The following is a 26,474-nucleotide window of genomic DNA, read 5'->3' as shown; positions in this document are numbered from 1 at the left end:
GACACCTTAATACAACCCACACAACCAAAAACATGTGTTTAACAACAAATGCAACAACCTCATATAGGAACACATCCAACGAAAATAAAGAGAACCAACACACTACAACCCACCAAAACCAACAAGAACTAAAGATAAACAAACTCAAAAACGAATCAACCCTGTCGAAAAACAAGCAACACATGGAGAAAGCCACACACATCCCTAAACCAATTAGGGACAACTAGGATTTCAAGAAAAACGACTACAACTAATACCAATACAACCTAAATCTTTACCTTTACCGTTAAGATCGGGTTACTCCGACACCACAAGACGGCGGCGACAAGGTTAAATCCGGTAAAGTAGTCAATCCAAAATCAGATCAAATAAGCCTCTAAACTAGCAAAATCCTAACCCAAACAAGAAACCCTAACCCTAAACTTTTACCTTTACCGGCGAGATTATCGTCGGCGGCGCTTGGGTTAGCTTTGGAGATAGGACGCCGAGGTTGTGAACTTTGATCCGATCAATAATTCCTTATTTGAACACAGCAACTCCACACTTGAACACGACAGAGATGACTAATTCTGAACAAGAAATCCGGCGAGATCGACGAACTAAGAGGATGGGGAAACCGCGAGAAGGTGGCGGCTTGGTTCCTCTTTCACTTCTCGGCCGGAAAACTACACGATCTACAAAGATACTCACTAGGAACGGTGAAGCGCTAAATTAGCAGGCTCGCCAGCGACCTGAGCGAGCGGAGGTGCTCCGGCCACCAACGAGCCTACTAAGGGCGGTGGCGGCGGCTAGGGTTTGAGTTTTTGGGAGAAGGGGTTTTTAGAGAGATATAATTAGTACAATTGTTGTTTGCCTAATGTTTTAATTCACTATAGTTTTGCATTTGCGTTGGGTAATTATTTTTTTTTGAAAAAAGCTTTAATATCCTTACATATACCCTACTAATTCACAATCTGTAATTGAAAAAGATCCAACATGGAAATAAATCGAGTCCAAAATTTCTGGACCCAAAACCAACCCAGTGAACCATTTTGACATGTGAAGAGATACGATACTCAATTACTATTTCCCTCATTCATGAATACTCACAACAATTTAACTGATACTAGTTCGACGATAATTACATGTAATTATACAATTAGAAAAATACACAACAAGATTGACTAATCTAACAACATACTAGTACACAATAACATTTGATTTTTTATATATTGGTAAGAAAATGTTAGCAAAACTAACATTTAAATAAAGAAAAAGTCAAAATATGGTAAGTATTCAGAAACAGAAGAAGTACTCCTTAATCCATAATAGCATAATTAATCCGAGATTTAGATTAGGCGGATCGCGTAACAGACCATCAACGTCAAAGTATGAGAAAGAGTGAGAGACAGAGAGGTCAAACAAATAAAGAAAAAAACAAATTAAATAAAGGGAAATCTAAAGAGAGAGAAAAAAGAGGAAGAAGGACAAGGTAGGTAAAACTTTAATTCAATTGAAACCCACTTTCACCTCCTCTGCTCTTTGTTGACCTCTCTAAATTATACCTTCCATTTTCCCAGATTTGCCCCCCTTCTTCTTCCTCTTCTTCCTCCTCCTCACACTCTTTCCCAAATTTCCCAGATTTTTATTTTTCATTTTTCCAAACCCTATTTTAATTATACTGAACAAATCCCAGCTACTTTATTTGTTTTTCTCCATGAAAGTCTTACCTTAAAAAGTCAATATGGAGGGTCACTTCTAAACTTCTTCCCAGCTTCTTTATTCAGTTTTCCAATTAGGGTTTCTCTGTTCTTCTGCTCTCAGTCTTTTTGGGATCTGGGTTTTTAATTTTAGAGTCTTTTGATTCGTGGGTTTAGTTTAATTCAGTCCAATTTAGCCTAGTTTTGCTTAATTTCTCTCTCCCCCTTTTCCCTCTAAAAGTCAAATGCAAAATACCCCTTTCTTTTCTGGGTTAAGACTGGTGTTTGAATTTGCCCCTTCAAATGGTTTGAATTCAAAATTTACTACCGATTTTTGGGGTTGATCTTGATTAGAGATCAGCTCTTTTGCTGGGGATTCCTTGTGGTCCAAATTTAGACTTTCCTTTTAATTTATTTTATCCGGTCCTTTATTTCACCTTTGAATCTCTTCAGTTCTTTGTGGTTTTGAATGCTTTGCTAAAGCAAACATTCTCTCTCCTGGAGAATTTGTTTGAAGCTGCCAACTTTTGCTGAAAGCAGTCTATTAGAATTGGGAGAAAGCAATTCAGGTTGATTCCTTCTTTCTAAGTTTTGAATTTGAACCTGATTTCTCTCTTTTTTTTTCTCTCTGGGTTGAAGAGTTGGAGCTTGAAAGTTGGTAAATTAATTTTATTTTGTCAGGGTTAGGTTTTTGGTATTCTTTGTTCTGATGCATCTCTCACTATGGAAGCCTATTTCCCACTGTGTTCATTTGATCATTGACAAAAAAGGTAGAAGAAAAGATGGGTCTGAATTTGGGGAAGATGGTAAGAGAAACCCTTCAGTTCTCAGGAAATTACAGGAGAGCAAGCTTAGAGAAGCTCTTGAAGAAGCATCTGAAGATGGGTCTCTTCTCAAATCCACCTTAGACAATGAAGCTGAGGCCAATTCCAACAAAGACGAGGGCCTCGGCCGTTCGAGATCTCTTGCAAGGCTTCAAGCTCTCAAAGAATTTCTCAGGGCAACTGCATTAGCTGCGGAGCGTACTTTCGAAACCGAAGACTCGATTCCTGCACTTAATGAGGCCTTTTCTAAGTTCCTCACTATGTATCCCAAGTATCAGTCTTCTGAGAGGATTGATCAGCTGAGGTTAGATGAATATGGGCAACTTACAGGGCCAGCTGCAAAGGTATGTCTTGACTACTGTGGATTTGGGCTGTTTTCTCACCTACAGACTCTCTATTATTGGGACACTTCAAGTTTTAGCTTGTCTGAGATGTCTGCTAATCTGAGTAATCATGTGTTGTATGGTGGTGCTGATAAAGGGACTGTTGAACATGATATTAAAACTAGAATTATGGATTATTTGAACATTCCTGAGAATGAATATGGGATTGTCTTTACTGTAAGTAGAGGTTCAGCTTTTAAATTGTTGGCTGAAGCATACCCTTTTCATACAAACAAGAAACTGTTAACCATGTTTGATCATGAGAGCCAATCTGTGAATTGGATGGCCCAAGCTGCTAAGGAGAAAGGGGCGAAAAGTTATAGTGCATGGTTTAAATGGCCTACTCTTAAACCCTGCTCAGCTGATCTTAGGAAGCAGATTTTGAATAAGAAGAAGAGGAAGAAGGATTCTGCAGTTGGTCTTTTTGCTTTTCCTGTTCAGTCCAGGGTGACGGGATCCAAGTACTCGTACCAATGGATGGCTCTGGCACAACAGAACAATTGGCATGTTTTGCTAGATGCTGGTGCTTTGGGACCGAAGGATATGGATTCACTTGGGTTGTCTTTATTTCGTCCTGACTTCATAATCACATCATTTTATAGGGTGTTTGGGTTTGATCCCAGTGGATTTGGATGCCTCCTTATCAAAAAATCTGTGTTAGGATGTCTTCAAAATCAATCTGGGGTTACTGGAACTGGAATGGTGAAGATCACTCCGGTCTTTCCACAGTATTTGGGTGATTCGATGGATGGTCTTGATGGGCTGATTGGCGTTGAGGATGATGAAGTCGATGAGAATGGAGAATTTAAAGTTGACACTCAAAAGGGTTCGCAGATGCCAGCTTTTTCCGGTGCTTTTACTTCTGCTCAGGTCAAGGATGTATTTGAGACTGAGATGGATCATGAAATATGTTCTGACAGAGATGGTGCTAGCACAATCTTCGAAGAGACTGAGAGTATCTCTGTTGGGGAGGTGATGAAGAGCCCTATCTTCAGTGAGGATGAATCATCTGACAATTCATTCTGGATTGACTTAGGTCAAAGTCCAATTGGTTCCGAACATGCGGGCCAGCTAGAGAGACAGAGATCCACTCCTTCACCACCCTTATGGTTTACTGGTAGGAAAGATGCAAAGAGGGTCTCTCCGAAGCCAGCAGGGAACAATTCTAGGAGCCCGACATATGATGGGCGGCATATGTTATCATTCGATGCTGCAGTTCAATCAGTCTCACGCAGTATTGATAATGTCCATGAGATCAATGAAGAAATACACACTATTAATGAGATAGAGGAGTATGAAGATGAAAAGGCAAGCAACAAAGCATCCCTGAATTCTTCGGTGAATGGAGGCAACTACAACTGTCGCATTTCGGCATCTCGTGGTATCATGTCAGATGTATGTGCAGAGTCGAAAGAAAGTGCTATTAGAAGAGAAACAGAAGGTGAGTTCAGGCTTTTGGGAAGGAGGGATGGCAATAAATTTGGTGGAGGCAGGGTTGTATGTTTTGAAGAAGAGGATATTGCTAGCAAAGGCAGGAGGGTGTCCTTCAGTACAGAGGACAATCACAGAGGGCACTCTAGTCATACTTTGGAGGCAGGTGAGACGTCTGCTAGTAACCTTGAAGACTATGACTATGCAAGTGACGGGGACTATGGTGACGACCCAGAATCGGGTAGGAGAGAACCAGAGATAATCTGCCGACATCTTGATCATATAAACATGTTGGGCCTCAACAGAACTACATCTAGATTACGGTTTTTGATAAATTGGCTTGTGACATCACTTTTGCAGTTGAGATTCCCTGGTCCAGATGAAAAAAATAGTGTGCCTTTAGTCCAAATATACGGACCTAAAATTAAATACGAAAGAGGTGCTGCTGTTGCTTTCAATGTGAGAAACTGCAATCGGGGGCTTATTAATCCAGAGGTTGTCCAAAAACTTGCTGAATCACATGGGATCGGTCTTGGTGTTGGCATCCTAAGCCATATGAGAATTATGGATGGTCCGGGGAATTCAAATGGGGAGTTGAACATTGCAGATACAACATTGTGCAAGCCAATGACAAGTGGCCGTTTTGACGGAAAAAGTGGCTTCTTTAGAGTGGAGGTTGTCACAGCATCACTTAGCTTTTTGACCAACTTCGACGATGTGTACAAGTTGTGGGCTTTTGTTGCGAAGTTTCTTAATCCAGCCTTTACAACAGAGATTGGACTTTCAACTGTTGAAGAAGATTCAGAGACATGACACTGTGCCACTGAAGCTACCTCTCTTTGTTCAATTCAAGAGCCATCACATTGTAGTGAAAGTTTGGGATGTAAATTTCATCCTGTCAAAATGAAGATCATGAAGAATACAAGAGGGCAGGATCATTTTCATATCTTTGGATTCTCAACACCTTCAGACACTTTCATTGCCCCGTGGTAAATTTGTTTATTCATGTTTTCCCTTGGGCAATTTTTGTTTACAGATCTTCTGGGTGCTTGTTACTTTTGCTTGTCAGTGTTTTGATATGTTCTCAAATGATTGTCTGCACAAAATGTTAACCATTTGGGTGTTATTCTTATCCCTGATGTATGGTTCTTGAGTTTGTGTATAATCTTCATATCATTTCATGCTAACCTTAGTTCAGTCATTTGTCTTTAAGGGAAAACAATTTTTAGAATCCGGGAGCTGAGTTCAGTGAAATTGAGCATTGTCTTTCAGAGTCCCATTTTCCTTGTTATTTTCTTTAATACAAGTATGTTTCAATACTGAATCAATGGATTTGATTTTTTGCTGGTTAGTGATGTCTTTGATACCAGAAGTGAACTGTATAACGCTTTTCTGAATTTATCCACAGATTGACTGTGATGGAGTATTGTTATCTTTATAATTTATTTTGGTCATGGAGGAGGAAATATTCACCCGTAAATTTTATTTTTTCCGCTTTCCAACTCTAGCATTTTAAGACGGTCCTGTATTAGTCAACATACATACTGACTCAAATCAATCAGCATGGTTATTGTGGCATAATTTACCTGTTCAGTTCTGAGCACATTGTTCATCAATCCGTTTACCTTTTTTATTTTGTGTTCCGTAAATTGAGATGTTTCCTCTTCAAGTAGTTTCTCTGCAATTTTGTCAGATTATTGTGTTTTGTTTCATATTTTGATTTTTCTTGTGTGAGGCAATTTGTGCTGGTGTAATATTGTCGAGACTTGACTGTTCGGCAGATTCCCACGCGTTAACGCACCCGTTCGCCACATTCCAAATAAGAATGAAGACACATTTCTTCGTATCAGGTGCACTCATAGCACCTAACTACCAAGTTTTGTGACAACAATCCAAAAGAAAAATAAACGGGGTTTACCCATTGCATCTATCAATATGGATTGTTGCCACTTCCTACATCCCCTGAGAACACATAGTCTTGAGTAACCTTGATATTTGGCTGTTATTATTGTTAGTTTTACACTTGTACTCTTATCATATATAGTTATATAAGTCAAACACTTCCTTTACAGCTTTCCAAAATCTTTCTTTCCTCTGGTGGCAGGAATTTCTGTTTTAGACTACTCTGTTTTTTGTAGCTCCATGCCTCCACAGTACCTACCTGTCACTTCTCCAAGATGTTTTTCAATTACCATCCTCAGTATTTGTTTTGAAGCGGCAGAATAGCAGGGAAATGATCAAGCTGTGGAGTAGAAGAAACGCCTCTTTTGTGCAATGGACGTGTTTCAGCTGCTACCATTTTAGGTTTGTGCTGTTTTGGTGTCCTTACAGATTGTCTTGTTCTGTTTTTGGGTGGGTACAATAGGGGGGACTCTTTCTCAGTCATTACTCTTGTTGGTGCATCACCTTAATTTTTTCGGAATACCGAAATTTTTCCTAATATGTGTTGAAAATAACTTAACAATCCACCCGGAGATTTTGTGCCTCAAAGGTGTATGTTTTTGTGGTAGTTTTGCTTTGCATTATTTAGTGCAAGTATTTGCTTGTTCTCTTTTGTGGTTTATGTTATGATTTTGTTCTCTTCACCTTAACCTTATTCTTATCATCTTATGACTTATTAGACCAGACCATACCAGAAACTAGTGAAGAGAACAAGGAACAAGGCCATGTTGTTTTATACTCGAATTTATGTTCATTTAGGGCCTCTTTCTCTCCCCGACTTCCCTCTATAGTTTTCGAATGTGCATCATCTTGTTCTTGGTTTCAGCGTATGTGAGCCAGGGGCACCGGGCCTTGGCCTTCCTAAAGTTCCTATGTCTTACTTGGTTAGCCATTGTTCAATGCAAATGAGCTGTATATAAACTCATGTGAACTAGTTCACCTTCTTTGCCGAGTTCTATCATGGGCAATGGATGCGCTAATTACCTTTTTCTTATGTAAATATAGATCCAAGAAATAATATATATTTACCAAAACAAAGTAATCATAGATACATTCAAATCACACAGTTTCCCCTATTTTCTATTTTTACGAGTAATACATGTAGAAACTATGTTCTCGCCTACTCGTATTATACATTTATACATCAAATCAAAGAATAATGATTCCCCAAAATATAAACAATGTCAAAAAAGAATAAAAAAATAAATCTACATTTGAAAGGGTAAGTCAATGTCCAGCAACTCCTCCGGAACCCAACCTTTATCAGGGCACACTGGTAACAGAGAAGCGATGAAGATTGCAGTCTCCACATATGAATCATACTTAACTGTCAAACATTTGTCATTGTTAGTTGTGTCATTATCTTTCACCTTCTTGTTAGACTTTAGCTTCAAATCTTGCATGAAACTAGCTAATTTCAACTCATCCTCAATGTTCTTTCTTGAATTATTAAGGACTTGTTCAAACGCCTTCGTATTAATGGTCCAATCCCCATTCCTCCAATTGAAATGGTATACTGAAAGAAACCGATGTCCATATGTAGCTACCAATTCCACTGCATCTAATACATACTCCAATTCTTCGCTTGACATGTAATATGGGAAGCTAATCCTCGTCCATGCCGGCTTAATTCCTTGATAGCCCTGTAAAGTACCAGAAAAATCAGACCAGACCAGTAAAATAAAAAAAACACTCATGGAAAATATTCAGTCAGTACAAAACTAGAAAAATCAGACCATATCAAATAAAGAGAACAAAGTCTTTACCTGTTGGATTGATGATCTTAAAGCCAAAGAGTAGTCTTTGTCAACATTGAGCAAGTAGTGACCATATGGTCCAGCACAAGCACACCCTCCTCTAACTTGGATACCAAACAAATCATTCAACAGTTTCGCGACAAAACGGCCGTGCAGTGGCTTAGGTTGTTCCGAATCCTGCTTTCGGGTGGCTGGAGGATACACCAGGAAGGATAAGATAGCCTGTCGCTTCACACTAGTGTTCTTGTTCCCCAGAATTCGAATGTTCTGAATATTGCCTAGTTTGGCCAAAGCTCTTCCCATATAGCTATGCTCTTGTTTCTCTATGGTTTTGAGACCAATATATTCCTTAACCCAGAATGCTAATGCTGTTCTAATAGTCTGGATTATTGGAGGAGTCCCTGCATTTTCCCTTTCTTCGATTTTATCGTAGTATAAAGTGTCCTGTTCATTAAAGCCATTGACATAGGAAACAGTTCCTCCTCCACAGGTTGAAGGTGAGGAAGATGTGAGCAGATACAGCTTCTTGCTTAGCAAGAGGATTCCTGGGGTTCCTGGTCCACCAATAAACTTGTGTGGACTAACAAAAACAGCATCATAGCCGTCAATTTCGCCCGATTTCATGTTGATTTCAACATAGGGACCACTGCAAATAAGACATGGAAGTAGCAAAATTGGTTAATTATTAAACACCCGTTAAATTCATATCACGATAAATATTGGACAAGGCTTGTAATGGACAACATCACAACAAGGTCAAGTAACTCTTAGTTGGCTTGTACTACGTATGTGCTTAATTTTTTATACATGAGCGCAACATGTGTTATTTTAGGTTATAAGGACCTTTATTTTAGTGTAGTTATAGATGATGTTGTCATTTATCAAACATGAGATTATAAAGAGCTTAAGAGCCCTCATATGTTTGACAATGGGACCCAATAATGGACAAATGACTAGAAAAATTTGCGAACAACTCCTTTGACTTTGTTTTTTATAAAAAACAACTACCTTACACTATGTTTATGCGTTCAATTTTGCAAACAACGACATGGAACTATGTTTTTATGTTAGAGATGCTACCACTTAACATTTTTCTCATTGAACCCCATGTGTTTGACAATTATTAATTAGGAATTTGCAAACTACTACCTTTTAGTTTACCAATTTTGCAAACAACTCCTTTTACTTTTTTTTTTTTGTATACAACTACCTTAACTATGTTTTTGTGTTGAATTTTGCAAACAACTATCTTTTTTTTTTTTTTTTTTCTTTTTGTAAAAAAACTACCTTAAATTATACTTTTGTGTTGGAAACAATTTTCTTCATTTAAAATTAACAATTTTCTTCATTTAAAATTAAGATACTACCTCTTTCGTTTATTAATTGTTCTAAGTGCTTTAAAACTCTTTTTTTTTAAAATTTTTTTTTTTTTAAGATTTGATAGAGGCATAACAAGGTTAAAGTAACCAAAAAAAAAAAAAGGCATAAACGTATAATATATCAAAGAGAGAGAATATACCTAGCTGCAAAATCAAAGCAAGCAAAAGCACCAAATCGATGAAGCAAACTCGCAATAGCTCGAGTATCCGAGACTATCCCAGTAACATTACTGCAAGCAGAGAACGAACCCAACATAGGACGATTAGTAGACTCATAATGTTGAAGCTGAACTCTAAGCACTTCCATATCAATAGACCCTCCATCATCAGTTAACGGGATCTCAACAACTTCTACAAGGCTGTTTCGCCATGAAAGGAGGTTCGAGTGATGCTCGTATGGCCCCACGAAAACTACCCATCTCTCTTCATTTTTCAGGATCTCTAAAACTCTGTTTCTTAATGTTGATGGAATTGCAACTCCTATTACTTCTTGAAGCTTTTTAATGGCAGCTGTAGTTCCTGAACCACAGAATAGGATTGCATCGTCTTCTCCACCTCCTAAACACCTTTTCACGTATCTTGATGCTTCTTCTACTGTCTTTGTTGTTCGTTGTCCCACGTAGCTATCAGTGGTGTGAGAGTTTCCTGATTCATTAATTAAGGACATTGATTAAACAACAACTTGACAAAAATATAATTGTTGTCATTTTTTATAACTCCTTGTTTTGATCTATACTTGAGCCACTTATTGGAGATGATCTTATAAACAAGTAAAAAATGAAGCAAGAAAGAATTAAAATTACCATAAAAAGGAAGAACATTGGAGATGATATAATCTTCAATGAAATGAAGAGAGCGGGCGGTAGCAGTAGAATCAGCGTAGGTGATTCGGCGTTTGCCAAAGGATGAGTTGAATTCTGCACTACTACTGCTTTCACCACCGCCGCCGCTGTCGGAACCACCACCATCGATTATCTGTGATCTAACCCAACTCAGTTTCATTTCTGCAGGACAATCCTGCATCATCTTACCCATTTCAATCATATTTTTTATCTTGATTAGCTACCAGCAGGTCTACTTCTCTGTTTTATGTATGTTATTTCACTAAATATTTATTTTTGGCTAGTTTATTTCACTAAATATTGCTAAACATATAAGTGTAGATATAGTAGATTAGTAGTACCCCCTAGTAGTAGTAATAGTACCACGCGGAAAAAAAATTAGATATGACAATTTTGGCGATCGAGTTTTCAAAGTCAAAATGTTTGTCCCACTTGTGCATTATTAGTCAGAGCTCTATACCCGGCCAATTTTCTTGATTAAGCCCGGCTTAAACTAATCAAGATTTTGCCATTTTATATTCAACAATTACTCAAATGCAAATAGAATACAATACACTCCACCGTGTTTTAATTCTCTTAAGTAAAAGGAAATAAATTGTCAAGAAAACTAAATGATGGAATTATAATAAACAATCGTTTTTGTTTATTAAGGTGATGATCAAATAAGTTTTAATCATATCTCTCAAAAAGGAAAATTGACCCATTTGCTTGCCTATATACTCTTTCTATACTTAGGCTTCGTTCTATTGGACATATTTTAACTGAACTTATATTATCTGAACTTATCTGAATTTATCTAAACTTATTTTATCTAAAAAAACTTATTTTGTCTGAAATAAACTTATTTAATTTGTGTATGAAAATGTCTGAAAAAAACTTATTTTTGTTCTAACTTATGTGAACTTAGCTGAACTTATCTTATCTGAAATAAGTCAAAATAAGTCGAACAGAACAGAGCCCTACTTCCCCCTTTCACCATTTACCTTCTTCCACTTTGAACCTTACAACCATACTTTTGGCCACCACGAGATTTCGGCCACCTCTGGATGTCAATCTAGCCACCGTGTGTAGGCTAACGTCATCGGCGAGAAAATGCGTCGCAATTGTTACATGTCCGAGTCATCCGGCGGAACCTTGACGACATCACAACATGTAATTCTTTTTTTTTTGTCCCAAAATAAAATCACATACTTATGCATTTTATTATTTTAAGCTTGTACCTAGGCAGAAGCTCAAAATGCATAAGTTTGTACCATGGTACAAGCTTAAAATTCATAAGTCTGTGAATTTAAGGGGTTTTGTTGAACTTGAAATAATTAATTCGGAAAAAAAAAATGGAGGCTATGAAGTTGGAGCTTTTACCATGGTATAAACTTGTGCATTTTAAGCTCACATCATGACAGGAGCTCAAATGCATAAGTCTAAGCCATGTTGTGATCTTAATATGCATAAGTCTATGTCATTTAGGGGTTTGATTTGTTATTAAATTTGAAATAACTAGCCCGGGTTATAGACTTATGTATTTTAAGCTCATACCATGACATGAACTACAGTGTCGTAAGTTTAGAAGAAAAAACTAAGTATCTTAGCTTTATCTTTCTTTATTTTTTAAATGACCTGTTTCACTTTTTATAATATTTGCATAACATACTTTGATTATTTTATTATCAAGAAATAAATTATTAACATGATAAAATGTTGTTAGATTAATCTCAATATATGTTTCTTAAATAATATTTTATAAATTATTTTGTTGAAAATTTATATATATATTGATATTAATTAAAGTAATATTCTATACGTTGAGAGCAATTGCTAGTCAATCTTCTTGATAGACTAAATATGTTAATTTAGGGGAATTATCGTAAATAAATCAACAAAAGTATGCAAACTAAATATTACATATACAATTATTTACAATCATTAATTTTATTTTTTATTGTTAAATGTGTGAAAATGATGGTATATGTAATATTTAGTTTGCATAATTTTAGATTGTACTCCCTTCGTCTCTTTTTGTTTTTTACGTTTTCCTTTTTGGATATTTCAAAATGTTCTTTACATTTCCTTTTATATTATCATATTAATGACTTAGTATTCTATCAAAATTTGTGGCAAATTATTATTTTAACCAATTAAATTCATTGGGTCATTTAATATCTCACACTTTTTCATTGGGACATTAAAATTTTCTCATTTTTCAATATTAGAATTTTGATAAAAGTGAAAACATTATAAATAAACGTATTTTATCTTGTTTAAATAAAAAAATTGAAAAATCTCAATGCAAATTAATTAATCGCTAAAACGCGTGAAAAATACCAAACGTAAAAATAAAAAAAAATAAAAAAAAGAAAAGAAGGCGGGAGTATGTAATTTACTTTATTTACGATAATGCTCCTTAATCGATAAAAATAGGGAATCAATGAGATTGCAATTGACAATCATGATTAAACAAACCATGTCATCTAAAGAGAAACATAGAAAAAGTTACGAATGTCATTAATTTGCCTACATTTCTGCCTACATTTCACAGGAGCTTTAATGCTATTAAATGCACATCTGACAATAAAGCCAGTGAATGTCATGAATTTGCTGAAAGCCACCTATCTCTATAACTCCAGAGTATTTGGGTCCATAACTTTTCCGTGTTTCGAAATAACATGGACACTTTAATTTTTAACTCTATTCATAACTTTTAATTTAATTAGCATTTGTAATTTATAAATAAGTGTTGAGAATAGTGGCTATATGAAGCCATAAATGAAGCCCAGCCCAGCATCAACAATCAGTCCATATAGAATAGCTGTTTGTTGTTTTCTAGCTATTTCATGTAATAAGTGTATCTACTATTTTGGCAGTTTCCTAGTCACATGTTAAGGGAATGTTGAGGTGTCTTTAAGGCACTAAGTTTTAGGTTGATGCGCCGCCTATTTAAGGCATTGTAATGCTCATTTACAGCATAACACATAATGCAAATGAATGAATGAAAAGCTGGGTTGAATGTCAAGAATTCTATGTGCAATGTTCATAACTGGAACTACAAAAGTTCTCATGGTATCAGAGCTACCAGGTTCGTTTATTGCACATTTCTGCTATTCTGTTTACTACTAGCTGATGTTAGAATTGTTTTTCATTCCAAAGATTGAAGCTTTAAGTAGTATCTCACATGAAAACTGTAGTCTGCAGTTATTAAACCCAGAAATTTAGTGTCTTTCCTTGTGTATACCTAAGAGAAGATCCAAAAATAACAATACTATGACTACTATAGAAACAACCAGTCCTCTTTACTTGCATCCCTCAGATGGCAGTAACTCCATAACTGTAGAAAAACTTCAGGGATCTTCCAATTATAGGTCATGGAGAAGATCTATGGAAATCTCTCTTGGTGCAAAGAGGAAACTAGGATTTGTAACTGGTGCAGTAAAAAGAGATACTAGTGATACTGTGAGGCAAGATCATTGGGATACCTGTAACAGTATGGTCATCTCATGGATTATGTTCTCTGTATCTGAACCCATCAAGAAATCCATTATGTTTGTGACTGATAGTGCAACTATATGGAGACAACTTGAACAAAGGTACACTGTATCAAATGGGTCTAGGAAGTACAAAATCTGCAAGGATATTTATGAAACTAAGCAACAAGGAAAGCTTATTTCAGAATACTATACAAAGATGAGAGCATTGTGGGAAGAACTTGAAGCTTTGAACATGTATCCTCCCATCACCACCATGACCCCTGAGATCAATGCATTTATAGGTGCATTGCATCAACAACAAGAAGAACATAAGCTCTTTCAATTTCTGAATGGACTAGATGATGGGTATAGTCCACAGAGAAGCCAGTTACTCATGATGACACCCCTTCCCACAGTGGATAGTGCATGCAGTTGCTTGCAGCAGGAAGAATCTTAGAGAGATATACACAGACCTACTAAAGAAGAGTCTGAAGCCATTGCTATGTATAGCAAAGGAAGTGAAACAATATGCACTCAGTGTGCCAAACCTAGACACACAAGGGACACCTGCTAGTTTGTGGTTGGCTATCCAAGTTGGCATCCTCTGGGAAAGAAAGATGCTAAAGGCAAAAAGGGAGAACACAACACCAAAACTCAAGGGAGAGACTCCTCTAAACACCCTTACAACAACAACTTCAAGACAGGACAGAAATGGAACAAAGGGAGATCTGGAAACAAACATAGAATGGCTGCAAATGTTCAAAATCAAAGTGAAGCTGGTTCCAGCACTGCTAGCTCAACCTTCACAACTCAACAGCTTGAACAACTTCTTAGAATGCTTCCCACACTATCCAAAGCCACACCTGGTTCTGACACTGAAGATGAAATGGACACAAGATATGCTGGAATGGTTAGCTGCTATTATGCTGATGCAACAAGCCAAGAGTGGATTATTGACACTGGAGCTTCCCATCACATGACTGGTAGTCTGAATGTCTTAATCAATCCTGCTAAATGTGAAGATAGTCCACAGATAAACTTGCCCACTGGGCAAACTTCAGACATCACACACACAGGAAATGTTAGATTGCAAAATCAACTTGAACTTAAGAATGTGCTGTGTGTGCCAGCTTTCAAGCATAACCTTCTATCTGTCAAGAAACTTGCCCCAAGATGGGAAGTGCAAAGTGATCTTCCACTCTGAGTACTGCATCATTCAAGAACATCTGAGTCCCAAGGTGATTGCTGTTGGGAGAGTTGTGAATGGTCTGTATTACTTAGTGAATGAACCCCTTGCTCAAGCTGTAGAGCTCATCACTAAATGTGTGTCTCAAGCAAAAACAACAGCAAGCAAAAAGACAGCCATGACAGCCTCTGGAGATCTTATTGTTCCCACCACAATAAGGGATACCAAACCCATGAATGACACCACTCTATGGCATCACAAACTAGGACATGCCCCACTCACAAAGATCAACCAGATCCATGGGTTGAAAGGGTTCAAGACTGACAGCACTGATGTGTGTGTGACATGTCCACTGGCAAAATTCACCAAACTCCCATTTAGTGCCAGCAAATCAAGAGCCAGTGAAGCATTTGAGTTGATTCACATTGACACTTGGGGTCCCTACAAGGTGTGCACAAGAGGTGGATACAGATACTTTCTCACTATTGTGGATGATTATTCAAGAACAACTTGGATTCACCTACTCAAGTTGAAATCAGATGCCTATGAAGCCTTGAGAGGATTTGTCAAAATGGTAAAAAATCAATTCAATGTGACTGTGAAGAAGGTCAGATCAGATAATGCACTGGAGTTTGATGACAAACAATTTTCTTCTCTGAATTGGGAATCACACATCAGACATCCTGTGTGGGAAGACCACAACAAAATGGAAGGGTGGAAAGAAAACACAGGAACATTCTTGAAATGGGGAGAGCTCTTAGATTTCAAGCTGGTTTGCCCCTTCAGTTCTGGGGGGATTGTGTTCAAACTGCAGTTCACATTACAAACAAGATTCCCATTCCTCTATTGAACAACAAGTCACCTCATGAGGTACTGTATCAAACTATTCCTGCTTATAATCATTTGAAAGTATTTGGCTGTTTAGCTCTTGCTTCTAACCCTAGCATAATTAGTGATAAGTTCAATTTCAGAGGTGTGCCATGTGTTTTCCTAGGGTATCCTTTCTCTCAAAAAGGTTACAAACTCCTGAACCTTACCACTAATACTACTTTTGTATCCAGGGATGTGAGATTTTATGAACACATTTTTCCTTATCAACTCTTTCACAACACCAAACACAAACCTACAACCATAACTGACACCATCCATGTCAATCCATGGACTAATGCTGAAGCCATAACTGACATCTCTCTTTCTCAGGAAGATGTCCATACACCCACTGAACCAAGTCCACCCAACAGCCCTGTTGTTCCTCCACCTGTGTCTCCTCCTGAGATCAGGAGATCCACAAGAACTCTTAAAAAACCATCATGGATGGGAGACTACTCTCTCAATCTTGCCACCAAAAATGAACCAACCCAAGCCAAACACATAGCCTATACCAAGCCTACACCTCAATTTTCATGTTTCATGTCCCATCTCACAAAAAATGCCAACAAAGCCAAAGCTGGTGAACCCATACACTTCAAAAGAGCCATTCAAGATCCAAAATGGGTCAAAGCCATGAATGAAGAGCTTGATGCTCTTGAAGAAAACAATACCTGGGAAATCACTGATCTTCCTAAAGGGAAGAAAGCCATAGGAAACAAATGGCTATACAAAACCAAATTTGACAGAGATGGTAAACTTGACAGACACAAGTCCAGACTGGTTGTGTTAGGAAATAGACAGAAATATGGCATACAGTATGATCAAACATTTGCACCAGTAGCAAAACTTGCAACTGTTAGGTCTATTCTAGTTGGGGCATCCCTAGAAAATTGGTTTTTACATCAAATGGATGTTAAAAATGCATTTCTACATGGTGATTTGCAGGAGAATGTATACATGACTATGCCTCAAGGATACACTGGAATAGGTTCCAGAATTCATGTTCACAAAGAAGGAGAAGAGTATCCAAAACCCACATCTAGTAAGGTGTGTAAGCTGAGAAAGTCTCTATATGGTCTCAAACAAGCTCCTAGACAGTGGTTTGCAAAACTCAGCACTGCACTCAAGAACAACCATTTCACTCAGTCTAAAGCTGACTATTCTCTGTTCACCAAGCAAGAAGGTGTGAACTTCACAGCCATCCTTGTGTATGTTGATGATTTGGTCATCACTGGAAACAACATGGTTTCCATATCTGCAGCTAAAACATTCCTCTCCTCTCAGTTTCACATGAAAGACCTAGGTGAATTGAGATATTTTCTAGGTTTGGAAGTTGACAGACCCAAAGAAGGCATATTTCTCTCCCAACAGAAATACACTCTTGACTTGCTAGCTGAATATGGCCTCACAGGGTGCAAACCTTTGAAACTCCCCATGGATAGTCACCTAAAACTTACTCCTGACTCAGGAGATGTTCTTGAGAACCCTGAACAATTTCAAAAGCTGGTGGGAAAACTGATTTACCTCACTATCACAAGACCTGACATCTCCTTCACTGTCCACATTCTCAGCAAATTCATGCACAAACCTACCACAGTGCACCTTCAAGCTGCCAAGAGGGTGCTAAGATACCTTGCTGGATCAACTGATCAAGGCATCTTGCTTGCTAACACATCAGCAGCCAAACTGACTGCTTACTGTGACAGTGACTGGGTAGGTTGTCCATCAACTAGAAGGTCTACTTCTGGATTTTGCATCCCACTTGGAAACTCTCCAATCTCCTGGAAATCAAAGAAACAAACTGTGGTTTCCAGGTCATCTGCAGAGGCAGAATATAGGTCAATGGCTCTAACTATCTGTGAAGTCATGTGGCTCAAACATCTTCTCAAAGATCTTAGTTTGAAGAATCTCAAGCATACTCCCATATTGTGTGACAATCAAGCTGCACTAGCCATAGCTGCTAACCCTGTGCATCATGAAAAGACAAAGCATGTTGACATTGATTGTCATTTCATCAGACACAAGGTTGTTGAAGGAACAATTAATCCCACCTATGTTCACACCACCAATCAACTAGCAGATGTTTTCACCAAACTTCTGTCTACAAAGCAGCATAACCACCTTCTTTCCAAGCTGGGAGTGTGTTCCTCCTCCTCACTCTCAGCTTGAGGGGGATTGTTGAGAATAGTGGCTATATGAAGCCATAAATGAAGCCCAGCCCAGCATCAACAATCAGTCCATATAGAATAGCTGTTTGTTGTTTTCTAGCTATTTCAAGTAATAGGTGTATCTACTATTTTGGCAGTTTCCTAGTCACATGTTAAGGGAATGCTGAGGTGTCTTTAGGGCACTAAGTTTTAGGTTGATGTGCCGCCTATTTAAGGCATTGCAATGCTCATTTACAGCATAACACAGAATGCAAATGAATGAATGAAAAGCTGGGTTGAATGGCAAGAATTCTATGTGCAATGTTCATAACTGGAACTATAAAAGTTCTCAATAAGGAAGTGTGTGGTCTTGTTGATTAGTCTTGATGTGTACTTTTGGACAAAATCACCCATAGCTTGAATCAATCAAGTCTTCCAAGTTGCAAATAGATCACTGACTCTAAATTGGCGCAAACAAAAACAAATTTGATCTAAAAGAAATTGAAGTTGGTGGAAGTTGGCGAAAGAGGTTCCATTGATCAATAATTTTTTTTTGTTACACTACGAGGAGACTAATATCCCGTGGGAGTTTGCATGGGTAAAGGTTTTGATTCCATTGATCCATTGATCAATATAGATATGTGTAAAAGTTGACGCTATACGCGAACAAACAATAGCGACTTATCTTGTAGGGCGATAAAGGTGCCTAGGGATACTGCTCTTAAAGGGCGGCTGGCCTTTTTATGTAGAGGTCTCGCTCATGAACCAGTAATTTCATAAGAATCACCAAATTGCAACCCTTATCTAATAAAGTTAATGCAAAATGAAATGTTTAAGATAACAACGCATAAGGTAAATAAATTCATTGATTGATATGTAAGAAAAAGTGGACAAACATTAAATCATGAAGAAATGTAACTCCATGATTGAATGCCTTGGAAACTACACGTACTGACGTAACGGCATGAAGATCTTCAATACATGGGGAAAACTACGAAATACTCCTACAGTACTGCTAGGCTAAGCGTTAAGGCTAAAGCTACGGAAATATGAAATGTTTTATTTGTGTGTTGATGATGTCTCTAATTGTCGGTTTCTGCTGTATATATACTCCTTGACAAGAGGCGGTTGAAGAGCGGTTGTGGGAGTGTAAGAGTTATTCCCCGTAACTGCTTGAACGAGAGAGAGGGATTGGTTGATCGTGGCCACGTCAGGTTTTGACGTGTTCCACACTTCTAACTCTTTTGTAACTGGCGCTGGGTTTTGCTCTTCCTGGGCCCACGCTCTTGTTGGGCCTTTCCGTCGCTAGGGAAACTCTGTCTCCTCTTTCTGGGCATGTGACTCGGTTGGGTTTAACTTCGTTGTTGGGCTCCTACTTGTTTAAGGCAATTAACCTATCACATACCCTTACTAAGGCTAGGTTTCAATATGTGCATAACAGTAAGCTATATGATTAAAGTGTATTCCATTGGTGAACGTGTAGATTCATTTGCATATTTGGATGGGTAAATTTTAACCTTAAATGTGTAGAAAATAGGTCTTGTTAAGTCCCAAACATATACTTCCTCCGTTCTTATTTACATGACACACTTGTGTATTGGACACTATTCGCAGAAGCTCAATTGACTTTCTTTTGTGATATACAGTTATACTTAAGAAAAAACATAGTTGTGCTGGGGTCTTATTAGATCTCTCAACAAATATTTTTTAAATATGAACTTTTATAATTTTTTTTATCCATAATTGAAGATATTAATATTTGAAATCGTATATTTGCGAACGTGCCTAAATAATTGTGTCATTTATAAAAGAACAGAGGAAGTATTACCAAAAAAGGCGAATCCAAAAATGTAATCTTCGTACTTGAGAGATTTCCTTTCCAAACCTTATGAAATGCCTACCAAGCCACCACCTCCGGCCCAAGCTAAAACCATATATGCATCTTGACCCTTGGTCAAATGCAAAACAATTTCTCTTTTATCCGACCCCTCTCTCCTTCTCCCACCTCATCTTCCGCTAACTTGACATGCATGTTACTAGACTTCCTCATTTTTTTTCCACAATCTTAAACCAAGGTCATCACTGTATTTATCACTTGTTTTTTTACATCTACCCCCAAAAAAAAAGCTATTCAACCACCAAAAATTATTTATCCACTGCTTTTTTTCAACTGTTAAAACTTGACAACAAGTCGTATACCTGACCTTAGGCAAGCCAAACACATACTTGACATAAAAGAGAAATCAAACATATATTGTAAACATTTTGCACAATCAACCTACACTTGACAGAAGCTTTAAGTCATGGTTAGGGATGACATCGGGTTCAGGACCTACTCGGATCCTGTTGGATTCTACCCTAATTTTTAGACCCTATAGGGTAAGAATAGGGTATGGGTATATGAGGTATCGGGTAGGATAGGTTAAGGGTCCCATTTTTCAAATCAATACCCTACACATGGACCTTTAAGACCCAGACCCTACCCTAACCCTAAACTAAACCCGCTCAAATTTTATGAAAAACATAAAAAAGAATAATAAAAAATAAAATACTAAAGCAACTTCCAAAATCACATCTACCCCTCTAAAAGTAAGCTGACATTACCAATCTCTAACTCAAAGAAACCTCGAACATTGACGTTGTGTAGTTGAGAACTTGAAATTTTGTACTTTGTGAGCTTAGTACATTAAATTGTGATGTGTTTAAGAAAAGACAAGGATTATTTTTGGAGACTAACTATTTATTTGTTTTAAAATTGTCAAATTAATCATTAGTCTTGTACTGTATTGTTTTTTGCGCATTACATATAATTATATATATATAAAACGGGAAAAAAGTTATCGAAAAAATAGGCAATGTAGACCCGCTCTAGACCCTAGATCCTACCCGTACCCTACCGAACCTATTCTTATAATTTTATACCCTACAGGATAAGGATAGGGTATGAATATAGATATACGTCAAAATTTTAAGGTCTGAATCTGGATATTGCTAGACCCTACTCAGACCCTACCTGCCCATTACTATCTCTAGTCATTGTTATATACTTCCTCCGTTCTTTTTTAAATGACACAATTATTTAGGCACGTTTGCCAATATAATGCACGATTTCAAACATTAATATCTCTAATTGTGGATCCGAAAAATTATAAAAAGTTGATATTTAAATAATATTTACTGATACGAATCTAATAAGAGCCCACACGACTATATTTTTTCTTATGTATAAACCACAAAAGGAAGTCAAAGGTGTTTGTGTGAATCTAATATATATATATATATATATATATATATATATATATATATATATATATATATATATATATATATATATATATATATATATATATATATATATATATATATATATATATATATATATATATATATATATATATATATATATATATATATATATATATATATATATATATATATATATATATATATATATATATATATATATATATATATATATATATATATATATATATATATATATAGGGGAGTTTTTTGGAGAGCATATAGAGCGTCCACATAGGATTTCCACGTCATCAAATATAATTAACTAATATTTTAGGTTAATTAAAAAATAAATAAATAATATTAGAGTCTTGCCATGATTAAATTGGTAGATAATATGATAAAGATAGATTCCAACAAAAATTTATCTTATTTCTCTTCTACCTTTTTGTATATACAAGCCTTTAACTTCCACAAAAATCCACAAAATTCTCAACCCTTATCAAGCACCCAACGATATACGAAGCTATAATTATATGCATGTATATCATCTGTGATTGAGTTGTGTGATTGAGTTGTGTAGTTTGTGTCTATATATATGTTGGTTCTTTAGGGGCATACGGAGTATATTGTTAGGATGAAGCACAAAATTTAATTTAAGGAGGGTGATTGCTGCAACAAACGATATATAGTAGACTCATACTGTGCAATTGAGGACAAACGATTGTCTTTTATCCGGCACAACGAATCACAATTTAGGTGTGAAAATTGACATAGGATATACAATCATAACCTAGACACAACCGGGGGTTGCAAGTCCACATGTGCTCATAATATTCACCGCAAACCCATTATATGTTATTTGATGTTTTTTTAAGCAAGCCCATTATAATTTTGATAATACATGGTGATTTTACGTTGGAACATACTCCGTATAGCTTAGAAGTATAAAACTGAGACTTATCATTTCAACAATCGCTTATTTTATTTTTATTGGTTTAATTGGCATTGTAAGGTTATGATTCATATGACAATTCATAAATCATGCGAAAAAACCATAAAGCCAGGAAAGCATATTATTTATACATAATCATTTAGCATAGTTTAGATGCATACACTTTGTTGCGTGCCCTCCCTAGCTGCGCCCGAACCGAACAAGAACAAGTCTTTAGGACTCCAAGTGTCGTCCCTCCGTAGATAGTCCACAGCACGTCCGGATCCGCCTTAAGCTTGACCAACTAGGATCGCCCTTAAGGTACTTAGAATTTTCGGCTAATGTAGGCAATTATATGACTGAATTTTTGCTCTCAAAAATCACTTTGAATACTTGAATACTCTATACAAAATAATGACCCTAAGCCTTTATTTATAGAGGTATGGAAAGGGAATTGTAATCCTATTAGGATACGAATTAATTAAACTAGAATCCTAATAGAATTCTTATTTAATTAATTCATCCTTTTAGGTTTAGGAATTTAATCATATGTCGAAACCTGATAGCTTTAGGATTCGTATAGCACACAAACACACACACGCACGCACAGCAGCCCACGAGGGGCGCCATGCGCGCGCGCGCAGCCCGCGAGCTCGCAGCCCATTCCCACTAGGCCCACACGCTGCCGCAGCGTTGGCGCGCGCTGGGCCTGCCTTGCGGTGGGCCTGGCGCAGCCTTGGCTGGTGCGTTGTGGCGCGCTGGCTTGCTGGGCAATGGCCCGGCTTCGTGCTGGGCCTTCGTCTGGCAGGCCTCGTCCGATGCTAATTCGTACGATACGCTTCCGATTAATTTCCCGATTCCGGAATTCATTTCCGATACGAACAATATTTAATATTTCCGATTCCGGAATTAATTTCCGTTTCGAACAAATATTTAATATTTCCGTTTCCGGAATTATTTTCCGATTCCGATAATATTTCCGATTCTGACAATATTTCCGTTTCCGGCAATTTTTCCGATTCCGGCAATACTTCCATTTCCGATAATATTTTCCGATACGTACCATGTTTCCGTTTCCGGCAACATCTACGACTTGGATAATATTTATATTTCCGATACGATCCATATTTCCGTTTCCGGCAATATCATCGTTTCTGGAGCATTCATTTCTTGCCTGTGACGATCTCAGCTCCCACTGAAACCAAGATCCGTCGATTCCGAATATCCACAGATGGAGTATTTAATGCCATTAAATACTTGATTACGTACTATTTGTGTGACCCTACGGGTTCAGTCAAGAGTAAGCTGTGGATTAATATCATTAATTCCACTTGAACTGAAGCGGCCTCTAGCTAGGCATTCAGCTCACTTGATCTCACTGAATTATTAACTTGTTAATTAATACTGAACCGCACTTATTAGACTTAACATAGAATGTATACTTGGACCAAGGGCATTATTTCCTTCAGTCTCCCACTTGTCCTTAGGGACAAGTGTGCATTTCCTAATTCCTTTATCGCTCGATGCTTGCTCTTGAACATAAGGTAAGATTTGTCATCCTTATTATGTCCAGAGGTGTTCCTCGGTTTCAGAGTTCAACTGATCAAGTAGACAGATAATCATAGCCTATGATTCATCCGAGCACGGCCATGCATTTCACAGTTTCTAGCTCTCCGAGTGGCCTTGTACAACTTTTAAGCATCTCTTCCCGATTTATGGGAGGACAATCCCAATCTTGCGATCTTGAGATTAGACTTCGTTTGATAGGTGATTACCTGAGCGTTGCCTTTATAGCCTCCTTTTACGGTGCGACGGTTGGTCAACGTCAAAGCAACAAGTTCTCAAACAAGTAATCTCAAATCACTCAGGTATTGAGGATTTAGTGTCTAATAATTTTAATGAAATTTACTTATGACAGATTTTCATCTCTTACAGTAAAGTTTCATAGGTCTTTTCCGATACTAGTCTTTCCAAAGTAAGTATCTATGCAAATGATTATGACATTGCCATGTCCACATAGTTCAAGAAACAGAACTACTAGTCATCTTGCATTCTAATCGTCTAACGTTTTCTATGCGTCCAATTTTATAGAAAACTCCGACTAGGGACCATTTTCAACTTTTGACATTCAAGTTCACTTGATAGACATTTCTTAGTTACAGGACTGGTCCTGACAGTCTATCTTGAATATATCGTCAAATTTGAAGGGACTCATCATTTAATACTAAACCAAGATTAAATGGAATATGAAAATACATTTCATATATGATAAATGTTCAACCCCAATGTTTTACAACCATGGGCCTCAAACCCATCTTTAAAACAGTTCATGGAATTCAAAGCTATGCTTGATTTCCAGTGCCACAATGTGAGTGTTGTTTCTCACTTGTTGCATAGGTTTAGTTATCATGCTTTGCCAATCTTAATATCCATTTCATCGAATGTTCTTCGAGATATGATGATAAGTTTTTTTCGAGTTTGTTTATTATGTGATCTAGTCTTTCTTACTTTGATGGTGGTTTTACTCATTTTGCAATGAAGAACCATCAAGTTAGCAGACGGTGATCTACCCATGTTCAGTGAAGAACTTTAAACAACCCTGTTTTATTGCTTCTTAGGCAATAATTACTTTTACTTCAACTGTATAGGTTGCTAGTGATGCTTTGTTTGGATTTACCTATCCAAGCAGTTCATAGATATGTGGAAGACTCTCCAACCATATCTTAGAACATAGAAATTATTATTTTAATTTCCCACGCAACAACTCATGGTCTCCAATCCATGTTGCCATTTCAAAACACGATGCTCTATAGCTCGTCCTTATCAATGGTTAACTCCAAAGGGTCTTGCTTGATCCTTTGCCAGTGTTTATGCGTGTAGCATCAATATTTAGCATATCTTTATTTCCTTGAATCAAGAACTATTCCTATGACCTTTTCAAGTACCATAAGTATTCTTGATCTCAATCTAGTTGATCTTCACTTAGATCAATAGAGATTGGTATATGTTCGTCATGCCTAAAGTCATACGATACGTTTTTGGAGATCCTCATATTATATCATACATGATAAATTCTTTTGCAGAATAATTCCCAATTGAATTCTATTCATGTAAGTTTAGCTCATCTAGTTTCAGTAGATACTAAATCCAGCTAAATTCTTTGACATATAATATAGGTTAAGAATCTTACTTAGATCCTTTGATGTTTAACTTAGTAAATGCTTATACATAGTTCAAACATTCTTTACTTAGATTTATTCATATGGGTCGAATATCTCCAATGGAGTCTTTCGTGTTTGATTTAGTAAATTCCATTACTTAATCTAAAACAATATTATAAGATCTTTGTAACCAGATCTTAATACCCAGTATGTACTAAGTTTCGCCTTGGTCCATCATTGATGAATAATTTCAAACCTAAGTCATTAGCATTTGAATGTTATTTCACAATAGAGAGATATGTGTGATACACATAGGACCAAATAAGTTTTACGTACTCCCACTAAACTTCTTATATATCTATAAGAATCATGTATATTTTATGAAACTAAAATACTTATTAGCTTCATTAAAATATAATTCCAATTCCCAATTGCTTGCTTAAATATGTACTTAGATTTTATAAGCTACCTTTCTCTTTCAAGCATTTATTTGGATCCACAAATCCTATGACATACCATGTACATAATTTATTCCAACATTTGATTGAGGAATACGTTTTGTCATCCAATTGCTATATGTACCAATATGCAATCATTGCTTGAATTATAGACTTGAGCATTACGATTATGCATGAGGTTTCAACACAATTCACACCATGAATTTGCTTGTAACCTTTAGCAACTAATCTTGCTTTGTGTGTGAACACAATTTCATGTTTGATGGTTTTTATCCTTAAAACAAACTTGCAACCAATAGGTGTGAACCTATTCTTGCAAATCAACAAAATTTCAATTTTGTCATCAAAACATTGAGTATGTTTTATGGCCTCTAACCATTTAAAACATTTGAGTCTATATATGGCCTCTAACCATTTTAGGGAATCTAGGTTTCGTCATAGCTTTCTCACAGGTTATAAACTCATTAATCTATATGATAATAGTTTGACTGCAAGTTGTAGGTTTCTTCACTATCTAATAGAAGAATCGCATAGCTTTAGTGACCTGAACTCCATGTTTCTTCACTATCCAATAGAAGAATATCATAGTTCCAGTGACTTGAACTCTATGCCTACTTTGGGTATAGAACATCAAACAAATAGAATATCAATAGCCACTTGAAAGTCCTTTGAATATTCTGTTCTCCTTGAAGCACTTGTAAAGTCTTCTAAGAGATGTCTATTCTTTAAAGCCACTTCTAAAGTCCTTAAAGAATAAGTTCGAATTTTCTGAAGCACT

At 36.8% G+C, this 26,474-nt stretch overlaps 2 protein-coding genes across 4 annotated transcripts; one reads left to right on the top strand and one right to left on the bottom strand.

Annotated features, from left to right (window-relative positions):
• The first annotated feature begins 1,463 nt into the window (after positions 1 to 1,463).
• On the top strand, positions 1,464 to 6,902 carry LOC110789940 (uncharacterized). 3 transcript variants are annotated; one of them, XR_008931130.1, is made up of 2 exons: positions 1,464 to 5,306; positions 6,456 to 6,902. XR_008931130.1 is itself a non-coding variant. In XM_056840831.1 (2 exons), exon 2 carries the CDS (start codon positions 2,389 to 2,391, stop codon positions 5,128 to 5,130), a length of 2,742 nt encoding a protein of 913 aa, XP_056696809.1. In that variant the 5' UTR covers positions 1,464 to 2,248; positions 2,361 to 2,388; the 3' UTR covers positions 5,131 to 5,758. The 3 variants fall into 3 exon arrangements, 1 of the variants encoding a protein (XP_056696809.1); XR_008931129.1 differs by having other exon boundaries at positions 6,422 to 6,902; XM_056840831.1 differs by lacking the exon at positions 6,456 to 6,902 and having other exon boundaries at positions 1,464 to 2,248; positions 2,361 to 5,758.
• A 362-nt stretch (positions 6,903 to 7,264) lies between these two features.
• On the bottom strand, positions 7,265 to 10,571 carry LOC110789941 (uncharacterized). Its single transcript, XM_021994664.2, has 4 exons — positions 10,198 to 10,571; positions 9,535 to 10,039; positions 8,025 to 8,661; positions 7,265 to 7,901 (listed from the first exon to the last, which is right to left on the bottom strand). The coding sequence occupies exons 1-4, from the start codon at positions 10,436 to 10,438 to the stop codon at positions 7,467 to 7,469; spliced, it is 1,818 nt and encodes a 605-aa protein (XP_021850356.2). The 5' UTR covers positions 10,439 to 10,571; the 3' UTR covers positions 7,265 to 7,466.
• Positions 10,572 to 26,474: the final 15,903 nt, after the last annotated feature.

The sequence above is a fragment of the Spinacia oleracea genome, chromosome 3 (assembly GCF_020520425.1).
Source record: "Spinacia oleracea cultivar Varoflay chromosome 3, BTI_SOV_V1, whole genome shotgun sequence".
Classification (NCBI taxonomy): Eukaryota; Viridiplantae; Streptophyta; class Magnoliopsida; order Caryophyllales; family Amaranthaceae; genus Spinacia; species Spinacia oleracea.
The sequence above is the reverse complement of the archived record's forward strand: the minus strand, read 5'-3'. Positions and strand labels throughout refer to the sequence as shown.

Excerpts from the sequence above, each read along its gene's own strand:
- LOC110789940 (XM_056840831.1), top strand. The coding sequence starts at position 2,389 with ATGCATCTCTCACTATGGAAGCCTATTTCCCACTGTGTTCATTTGATC.
- LOC110789941 (XM_021994664.2), bottom strand. The coding sequence starts at position 10,438 with ATGATTGAAATGGGTAAGATGATGCAGGATTGTCCTGCAGAAATGAAA. Across the intron at positions 10,040-10,197 it reads CAATGTTCTTCCTTTTTATG|GAAACTCTCACACCACTGAT; the intron begins GTAATTTTAATT and ends TTAATGAATCAG. Across the intron at positions 8,662-9,534 it reads TGCTTTGATTTTGCAGCTAG|TGGTCCCTATGTTGAAATCA; the intron begins GTATATTCTCTC and ends TCTTATTTGCAG.